The sequence below is a fragment of the Ovis canadensis genome, chromosome 1 (genome assembly GCF_042477335.2).
Source record: "Ovis canadensis isolate MfBH-ARS-UI-01 breed Bighorn chromosome 1, ARS-UI_OviCan_v2, whole genome shotgun sequence".
Lineage (NCBI taxonomy): Eukaryota > Metazoa > Chordata > Mammalia > Artiodactyla > Bovidae > Ovis > Ovis canadensis.
In genome coordinates this window covers 271,762,002-271,772,113 of record NC_091245.1, presented here as the reverse complement: position 1 = coordinate 271,772,113, position 10,112 = coordinate 271,762,002, and the positions used below count along the sequence as shown (strand labels likewise).

The following is a 10,112-nucleotide window of genomic DNA, read 5'->3' as shown; positions in this document are numbered from 1 at the left end:
GCAACGAATCTTTGTATATATGTCTGTACAGTTGGGAGGCATAGCGGATATTACATTTGTGGCTAATGTAGAGAAATGTCATTATTAAGGCTGTATTTATTTATTTATTTTCTTGGTTTAAAAATTTTAAAGCCCTTCTGAAGTTAGTGTCTTCAAGCTCATTATACTTTTGGCACGGTGACTATAAGTGCCTTTTCAACCTAACTTAGATGCATGTGAAGTTCTCCTGGTGTGCTCTGAGTCAGCATGTGACTTGGATTTATAGAGCTCTTTGAGAAGACAAAATAGCATTTAATTATCTAGAAAGTAATAAACGTGAAAACTGTATTGTAATAGATAATATACTACTTCCATAACAACGGGATTAGAAACCCTTTCAGTGAAAATATTTGAAATGAGTTAATTAATTTGACCGTGGAGCTAAGGCCTGGCAATATCGCCCCCTAGTGGCTTGTTGGAGCGCTCGTCCCACCGGTAACCGAGAGCTCGTTCCCGCTTTGGGGAGGGGCTCCAACAGCAGAGCATTAACTCATTCTAACTTCTGGGTTAGAAGCAGAGTGCCACTGGGGCGCGGGGGAAGAGCAAAGTTTTCTTCAAGATTCGGCCTCTTCTTGAGTAGTTGAATATGGAGCTTCTTTATGAAATCAATGAGTCCAAAGAATTTTAACGCCAGTCATTGGCATATCGTCCGGATTTCACAACTCCTACCCATTCCCTTGCACCGCAAGGAGATCCAGCCAGCCCATCCTAAAGGAGATCAGTCCTGAGTGTTCATTGAAAGGACTGATGTTGAAGCTGAAATTCCAATACTTTGGCCACCTGATGCGAAGAGCTGACTCATTTGAAGACCCTGATGCTGGAAAGAATGAAGGTGGGAGAAGGGGATGACAGAGGATGAGAAGGGTGGATGGCATCACCGACTCGACTGATGTGAGTTTGAGTGAACTCCGGGAGTTGGTGATGGACAGGGAGGCCTGGCATGCTGCAGTCCATGGGGTCGCAGAGTCAGACATGACTGAGTGACTGAACTGAACTGAACTGATCCCATTCTCAATGCCAAGTGAGCTTGAGGTGCCAAGGGAGGCTGAGGAGCTGGTGGTGGGGCTCCTCACCAGCAGGGGACTGCCATCTGTCCTCACCCCCATCACTCAGGAGCAGCCTGAGCCCGGGGGATGCTCACTGGATGCATCAGAGATGAGCTAAGTGTGTCTTGCGCTTGCGAACGCCTAGAAAGCCTGAGCTGCCTCCTTCCTTCCTCGCCCCCTCCTTTGTTGTTTTTCCCGTCTTCCCGAGAGGCCTTCCCCACTGAAAGCTGCAGCCTACCCTCCACTCAGCTCCCATAACGCCCCTCACCTTTCTCTTTTTTCCGTAAGTCACCTTCTTATACGCGCTAGCTCTATGGTTGGCCTCCCCCAAGCAGAACATGAGCTGCGGGAGGGAGGGCAGAGCTTTGTCTGTTTTGTGCCTCAGTGTATCCACTGGTGTCTGCGTGCTGTGCTGTGCTTAGTCGCTCAGTCGTGTCCAACTCTTCATGACCCCGTAGACTGTAGCCTACCAGGCTCCTCTGGCCAGAGATTCTCCAGGCAAGTATACTGGAGTGGGTTGCCATGCCCTTCTCCAGGGGATCTTCCCAACCTGGGGCTCGAACCCACATCTCCCACATGGCAGGCGGATTCTTCACCAGCTGAGCTATCAGGGTATCTAGGTGTCCAATGAACAGATGAACCAAGTGAGCAGATGAGGACACGTGGATTACTTCCATAATCCACTCCCTCCTCCATCTGTTGCTCTGTCTGGCCAGCAGGGGCTGAAGTTGGCATCCAGGGACACTCATGTCAAGCCTGACAGGGATGTGGACCCCTCCGGGAGAGGTGGGACTGGGTGGGCAGCAGAGACTCTTGAGCCAGGCAGTACCAGACTCTAGTACCAGGCCGGGTCAGTGTGGACAGCGCCCTCTAGTGCCCGTGAGAGTTCATACTTAGGTGAGACCAGGTGTCTATTGAAAGTCGCTCAGTCGTGCCAACTCTTTGCAACCCCATGGATTGTCCATGGGATTCTCCAGGCCAGAATACTGGAGTGGGCAGCCTTTCCCTTCTCCAGGGGATCTTCCCAACCCGGGGACTGAATCCAGGCCTCCCGCATTGCAGGCAGCTTCTTTACGAGCTGAGCGACCAGGAAAGCCCTTGTGTGACCCCCACACAGAAGGAGACGGGATCTGGTTTACCCTCCACCCTTTAATTCTGTTTCTCATTTCTGCCCTCCTGCCTTTTCTCTGACCCTTCTCCCCTACCAAAGGAGGCATAGTCTTTAGAGCTGTGAAGAAACTCCCTCAGATGAAGTAGTTTGTCTGAGGTCCTGCCTCTCCCATACAGACCGACAGACAGACACACACACACACCTCAGGGGAGAGGGAGCTGAGACTGCAATACAGCAAAAATAACCCAAAAGGGGAGATGCAGGAGTGCTGGGAGAGTCTAGCTGGGACGGGGGGCCAGGCCCGTTCATCCTGCACCCCTCACTCACCCCTAGGACTCGAGACCTGCGTTACTTAAATGGACACTGACCAATCATCTTGGTAAGAAAGGTCCATAACATCAATCCAATGCAGACAAGGGTGCTTTCAGCAAGGACAACAGTGGCTGGCAGGGGGCAGAAATGGGTCAGAGGACTGGACATTGACTCGCCCTCCTGCCTCTTCCCCACGGGGGGGCCCTGGCCCTGGTGGGCATCCTGATAGGCCTGGTCACCCAGGCCTGGTATGATGAAGCCGTCACCTCTGCTGCCGGCTGCCCCGCGGGCCTACAGGCCACTCCTCCCCAGACTCCAGGAAACTCGTTATCAAGTTCTCCCAGGCCTCTCTCCATCCAGCAGGCAGCCGGGATTCAGACACAAACCCCACCCACCTACAAATCAGAATGGCAGGCAGGTCGCTGCACTCAGTAGGGATACGGGCCCCCCAGCAGCTGCCCCGCCATCACCTGGGTGAAGCAGGCTCTGGATCGGGACGTGGGGGTGCCACCGCTGGGGCTCTCACTGCCACGTGTAACTTACAGTCAGGGTGGCAGACGGGGAATAACTGGGCCCCGCCTCCTCCCCCCATTCCTGTTGTCGCCCCTCTGCTGGGGGTGGTCAGAGAAGCAGACCTGCTTACTGAGGCACGCGGGACCCACAGTGACTCCTGTTTGCACGGGACCAACCCCTAGAAAAGATACATCGCTCCAGCTGCAGGATATTTTCATTTTTTGGCTGAGCTGCCTAGCACATGTGATCTTAGTTCCCTGAATAGAGGTCGAACCTGTGCCCCGCCCCTGCACTGGAAGCACGCCAGTCTTAGCCATCGGACAGCCAAGGAAGTCCCCAGCTGCAGGAAATTTAAGGTCATTTTTCCTCTGAAGAGCTGATGGCATCTCCCACATTGTTATCCTTTCGGTTTGGACAGAAGTGCTGCTGTCCCTCAGTGATGGATCAGAGAAGCAAGAGAAAGCTTTCGGTGCAGATGCATTTAACCGGCAGAGACTGCCTCCAGCGGAAGCTTCCCTCTCTTGACTTCTCAATCCTGGCTGCGCCTCAGATGGCCAGAGGAGTCTTCAAGAATCCCGAGGCTCAGCCAGTGCCCCAGACCAAGGAGGCCAGACTTGAGCGACAGGACCCGGCCATCGACGTCTGACAGCTCTTTGGGAGACCTCAAGGTGGAGAACCCCTGGTCAAAACAGCTGCTCTTTGACCTCTCAAAACGTCTTTGTATATTGGACGTGACCCACACCTGCGTTACTACAACTCTGTATCGATTCACCTGCAAGCTCTCCACGTTGTAAATCACCCCCTTTGCCTCTTTCCCGTGGAGAGGGAGGCGGGCTCTTTTTTCCGTTAACTGGGTTGTGGACAGAGCTTCCCAGGTGACTCAGCGGTGAAGAATCTGCCTGACAATGCAGGAGAGGCAGGTTGGGGAAGATCCCCTGGAGGAGGACACCAACCCGCTCCAGTATTCTTGCCTGGAGCATCCCATGGCCTGAGGAGGCCGGCGGGGGCTACAGTCCACGGGGTCGCAGAGAGTTGGACACAACTGAGCACACACACGGGCACAGGCTGTGGATGAGGCAACAAAGAACCAAGTTCTTTCCAACTCTCTTGCTTGCTGCCGGCCTGAGCTGAGGAGGGTCGTTCTCCCACCCTCAGGGGCTCCCCGCCAGAGGTGGGATGTGCGGGTCCTGAACTTGCCCTCTGGTCTGGCTCAGACAGGGCAGGGGGCACTGGTGCAGCCTCGCCTGGGGGCTTCATCGTGCCGGGGTGCCGGCGCCAGGCGTCGTGGAAGCAGCTGTTAGCTCCGCTCAGGGTGACACAGCCGCACCGGCATCCGGGGCCGTGCCAGTCACCACCTCTCGGTCACGTCGCCAGTGTCTCCTGTGCCAAGAGGAGCCTCCAAACGGGTGATGCCCGCTGCAGGGATGGCACATCACATCTCAGCCCGCAAGGCCCATTTAACCCCAGGAGGGAAAGGACCACACCAGCAGCCCAGGTGCTGAGCGAGCAGAAGCACAGGCCACCGAGGACAGGTACTTCTGCTTTGAAAAATCAAGAAGGTAACCTATGTGTTAACCAAACTGCATATAAAGTAAAATCACAACCCTTCCTCCTCCCAAAAATAACATAAAAAAAAGATTTTTAAAAGGAAATATGCTGAAACAGTAGCAAGGGTTTCCTTCCACTCCATTTCCTTCGGAGATGGGTGATTTCCACCTCCAACCCCGTTTTTCCCCCCAATTCACTCTAGTTTACTATCTTTCTAAAAAGAGCATTATTACCTTTAAAATCTGAAAGCAAACATAACAAACTTCCAGAAGTTAATTAACTATTTAGAAGCTAAGTTGATCAAATAATCCAACACACTAAAACCCAATGGAATAAACCTTCTCAAAGTACTGACTCCTCTAATTCCGGCTGTAGGAGAGCCCACCGTCAAGTGTCTGCGTTTTCATACAAATATTCCGAGGCAGGAGTCACTCATTTTCACATCAGGGAATACTGAAAGTAAAAGGCGCTCAGTTCGTATCCAAGTCTTTGCGACCCCACGGATGATACAGGGCTCCCATCTCAGAAACTCAAGAAAAAGAGAATGCAATCTATTAAGATGTTCGCATCTCCGAGGTAAAAACAAATCCTAAATACAAGAGGCGGCATATCTCTGGAGAAGACCAGGCCACGTGTATCTTCCGTTGGAGAAATCCACTTCCGACAGACGGCGCTGCTCTCAGCTGCCTTCAGGCCCACCTCTCGCTGGCACCCGCGGGCCCCAGAGCTAGCCACCTTCAGGCACAGGACAGGTCTCATCGAGGGTCCGTGACTCGGGGTCCTTCTCCATGCTCACCAAGTCGGGGCCGCTTCAGTTCCGGGGGGCTGACCTGAGGGTCTGCAGGCGTCTCTGAGGCTTAAACACACACAAGGTTGGTGGGTGAGTGAAAACGTCTCTAAGTTAAGAGCTGAAGTTTACGAGGTAAATTTCGTGTCCAGACAAAGGAACTGGACTGCCTGGCCTGGTCCTTCGTGGATCTGAGGGGGAGATCTGACCCAGTGGTTTGCAGCCAGGGGTGGCCGTGCCCCTCGAGGGGCAGTGGGCAGAGTCTGGTGACACTGCAGATGTCACGAGGCGGGGGAAGGGATGACAGCGCCCAGGGTGCTGCTATGCCACCTGCATCCACAGGACAGCCCCACAGCGAGGACTGACGCCCACAGCACCAGCAGGGCCGAACTGAGAACCAGCTCTACACCATCTCCCCGCCTCAGGTTTAAACAACAAGCCTGGTAAGATGCATCCTTTTTTAAAGCCAGATTTTATTTACTTTTATTTATATGACTGTGTGGGGTCTCAGTGGAGACACACAAGATCTAGTTCCCCAACCAGGGACTGAACCCAGGCCCCCTGCATTGGGAGAGTGGAGTCTTAGCTACTGGACCACTAGGGAAGTCCCAAGATGTATCCTTGATTTCTCGGAAGTGACTTAAAGTCACGTGGTGTTCATTTCCAAAAGAGACAGTATTCTCATTAATTATATTAGACAGTGTCGCTTAAAAGTGAAAGTGTTAACCCACTCAGTCGTGTCTCTTTGTGACCCCATGGACTGCAGCCCACCAGGCTCCTCTGTCCACCAGATTTTCTGGGCAACAATACTGGAGTGGGTGGCCATTCCCTTCTCCAGGGGATCTTCCTGACCCAGGGATCAAACCTGGGTCTCCCGCATTGCAGGCAGATTCTTTACCAGCTGAGCCACCAGGGAAGCCCGCAGTGTCACTCACCTGATGGAATTTCCTCTGTGGAAGGGCTGGAAGTTATAGGGGTTGATATGGAATTCAGTGGAGAATCTGTCTTTAAGGGTATTAAGTTTATTCTCCTGGATTAAGAAGAGAAGTAAAAGGTCGTGAGCGTCACAGAGGTTGACTGTATATGGTACCAAGGTTCCTAGGAAAAACAGGTGTGAGGTGACCTCATGCGAGGCCCTGAATACTATGTCAATGTGCCTCCTTACTTAGTAACTAAGGATCATGTACTCAGTTAAATCGTCAACCAGCCATCTAAAAACTTCAAAATCCATGCTTTGTTAATTTCCAATGACGCACTAACCACCCTGCTAGATGCTTCATATTAAGACTATCAGAAAGGCTTCCAGTATGGAAGCTCTAAGACACGGACGGTTCTTTTTAAAAAAAATCCAGTCTCAATTCTCAACAGTTACTTTTTAAAAATTCTAACTGCAAGAAACTCACAAGAAATTAAGGGGGGGAACTTTAATATCAAAAAGACTTCAAACATTATCCTACTCCCCTCCCCCACCAGAAGCGAGGTGGACGGAGGTCTGAGCAAGACCAGGGCCCCTCAGATGTCAGGAAACGCTTCTCTGGCCGCCGTGTGGGAGCTCGCACAGTACAAGGCGGGGGGCTTTCAGCTCATGCTGTTTTCCCAACTGCAAGGACGCGTTCTTTCTGTGTCTGAGTGCTTACCGGGGTGTGGGCTTGCTCCAGGCCTGCAGGGTGTTCAGGGTGACCCTCCGGGACGGCTGGGCCTTGGCGTTCTGACTGCTGGGCTGCAGGGGCTTCTCCTTGGGGGGCCCTGCTGGGGAGCCTCTGGCACCAAGCGCGGCCGCGGGGGTGTCCTTGGCCGCTGGGGGGCCCGGAGACTGTTTCGCCTGCGGGGGGGTGGTGGAGGGGCTGCTGGGGTCCTGGATTCTGCCGGTGGGGGTGCCCTCCCCCGGCCTGGGTCCTGGCGAAGACCCAGAGGGGGTCTGACCCTTGGTTTTCTTCGCTGTATCAGGAGTTCGCACACTCAGAACCGGCTTCTCTTTCAGGGGGATTCCCAGCTCATCTTTCTTGAACGTCACAAAGGAGCAATAACCGTCCGTGGAAGAGATGGCCAGGAAGGCCCCATCGCTGGACCTTCGTTCCCAAAACAGAAGCAGAAGGGAGGAAGTTTACCAAACGCTGCTGGCTACTCTGGGCACGCTCATCACCAGGCAGGAAAACAGAAGTGTGAGCACCGTCCCCAGCTTTGTTTGAAGACAAGAGTCGTTGTGGGGAAGGGGCCCAGCTGAGAAGGGGCTTGTGTGACCCCTTCCCTGCCCCCTGCTCCACCCGCCTCGAGCTTCTCAGGGCCCCAGCACCTCTGCCTTGTCATGAACTTAACCAGGGAATCAAGGTGAGACGGCCTCCTCTCGCCCACCAAGATCAAAAGAGGACTAAAAGAAGATCAAGAGTTACAAAGAGCAAGAACCGGGTGGCGGGGTGGCGAGGCCCAGGCTGGGCCCCAGCGGGCAGGAGAGATGGAGGAAGGTGCCCGGGGTGCTAAGAACCCCAAGCAGGAAGGCCAGGGCGGTGATACCCCCAGACAGGCCCACTTCCGGGGCCCCCTGTGTGTCTGGGCTTCCTTCCTCCTGGGGACCTGGCAAGTCCCCAGATGACCAGGGAGCCCAGGCGTCTTCCTCTCAGTTTATGAGAATGAGAAGAATCCACAGGGTGATCCGTGTGGCATCAATACCCACCCAAGGTGACCACCAGAAGCAGTATTGTAGCAAGTGAGACACAGCTTTCCTTTTAACGTTAATACTTTTTTTCAAAAAAAAAAAAAAGCTGGTAAATAAGAGCCAACCAAGCCAACTACAGGGCTACCCCAAGCGAGGGTACGCGTCCTCACTGTCCACTCACCAGGAAATATCACTCAGGGTGTGGTAATGGATGTTGGACACGTAGCCGAATGGGAACAGCTGCTGGGTGTCGTACAGAAGCACCGAGTCCTCGGAAGCCACGGCGAACACCAGGCGGTATGGCAGGCTTATCAGCTCCATGCCCGGTTCTGGTTATGGGTGAACACAGGGGCAGAGAAGGTCAAACAAGCCAAGCTCTCAGAGCAAACACATCTCCACCCGACCCCCACCAAGCCCCGCCCCTGGGGACGTAAGTGACATAATTTCACAAAAGACTGGTTTGCTGTATGCCTTACAGAATTCAGTTTTGTCTTACTTTATATATGAATATCAGAATCTAGGGCTTCCCAGGTGGCTCAGATAGTAAACAATCTGCCTGCAGTGTGGGAGACCCGGGTTCGATCTCTGGGTTGGGAAGATCCCCTGGAAAACAGCAACCCACTCCAGTATTCTTGCCTGTAGAATCCCATGGACAGTGGAGCCCAGTGGGCTACAGTCCATGGGGTCACAAAGAGTTGGACGTGACTGAGCAACTAACACACACCTAAGAATCAAGGAGAACCATGCATGAACCAATGAGGACACCATGTTCTGATCTGAGACTCATGGGCACCTGAGATCCGAAAAGAAGGGAAGGAAGATGTGTGGATGAGGCAAGTCACCCTGGGGTCAGCACCTGACGAGGAAAAGTCAGGGTCACATAGAAATGCCTTATCAAGGGATGTTTTCATGCTGTCTGCGCTGTGCTAAGTTGCTCAGTCGTGGCCGACTTTTTGCGACCCCATGGACTGTAGCCCGCCAGACTGCTCTGTCCTTGGGGATTCTCCAGGCAAGAATAGTGGAGTGGGTTCCCATTTCCTATTCCAGGGGATCTTCCCAACCCAGGGATTGAACTCAGGTCTCCCGCACTGCAGGAGGATTGTTTTACCAGCTGAGCCACCAGGGAAACCCAGGAATACTGGAGTGGGTGGCCTATCCCTTCTCCAGAGGATCTTTCCCACCCAGGAATCGAACCGAGATGTCCTGCATTGCAGGCAGATTCTTTACCAGCTGAGCTAGCAGGAAAGTCATTCAAGGAGAGGTTTAGAAAGTTGAAAACAGCTTCTGCATCTAGCCTTGGAGGAACAGGGACCAACTGACCCTTCCCCTGAAAGAAGTGAAATACCTGGCAGAACACTGAAACCAGGGTCCGGGGGACACTGTCCACAAGCCCATGGAGGACAGCGATCCCACAGAGACGGGAAGCAAGAGACCCGAGCCCCGCCACCGCCCCTGCCTTCTGCCTGGAGTTCCCAGGCCCTGCAAAGGTGGAGGAAACCCAGGCGGCGTCCAGCAGATGCCCTGAGCTGGGAACCAAGAGGCTTGGTGGAGCGTGCGGCGGTGGGGCAGAGAGATAGCTGTGGGGGCCTCCCGAGTGTTCAGCCGACGCTGGCAATACATGCATGTGAGAAAACTACAGGCAAGAAAGAGCCATCCCTAAGAAGGCCAGCAATCAGACAGACAATCCACAGGATGGGAGGAAGTATCTGCAACTGATGCTACGGACAAGGGCTTCATTTCCAAAATACACAAACAGCTCATGCAACTCAACAACAACAAAACAACCCTATCCAAAAATGGCCAGGAGACCTAAACAGACATTTCTGCAAAGAAGACATACAGATGGCCCATATGAAAAGATGCTCAACATCACTAATTACTAGAGAAATACAAGTCTAAACTACAGTGAGGCACCACCTCACACTGGTCAGAGCGGCCATCATTAAAAAGTCTATAGACAACAAATGCTGGAGCCAGGAAGCACAGCCAAACTTAAAAAAAAAAATAAAAAGAATGAAAATACATCTGCATCCACTAAAGTAAAATCCCCACAATGTCTAATAAAAAATTATCAGGCACGCCAAGAAGCAGAAAAATATCCAT

General features: G+C 52.8%; 1 protein-coding gene across 1 annotated transcript in view; it reads right to left on the bottom strand.

Moving 5' to 3' along the window:
• Positions 1-4,643: 4,643 nt before the first annotated feature.
• Positions 4,644-10,112, bottom strand: part of CHAF1B (chromatin assembly factor 1 subunit B) — a 28,030-nt gene continuing 22,561 nt past the window's right edge. The window contains exons 11-14 of the mRNA XM_069582343.1: positions 8,191-8,338; positions 6,994-7,425; positions 6,292-6,386; positions 4,644-5,425 (exon numbers count right to left, since the gene is read on the bottom strand). Coding sequence (XP_069438444.1) covers positions 5,325-5,425; positions 6,292-6,386; positions 6,994-7,425; positions 8,191-8,338 — 776 coding nt within the window. The 3' untranslated portion in view covers positions 4,644-5,324. The remainder of the gene's footprint in view (positions 5,426-6,291; positions 6,387-6,993; positions 7,426-8,190; positions 8,339-10,112) is intronic.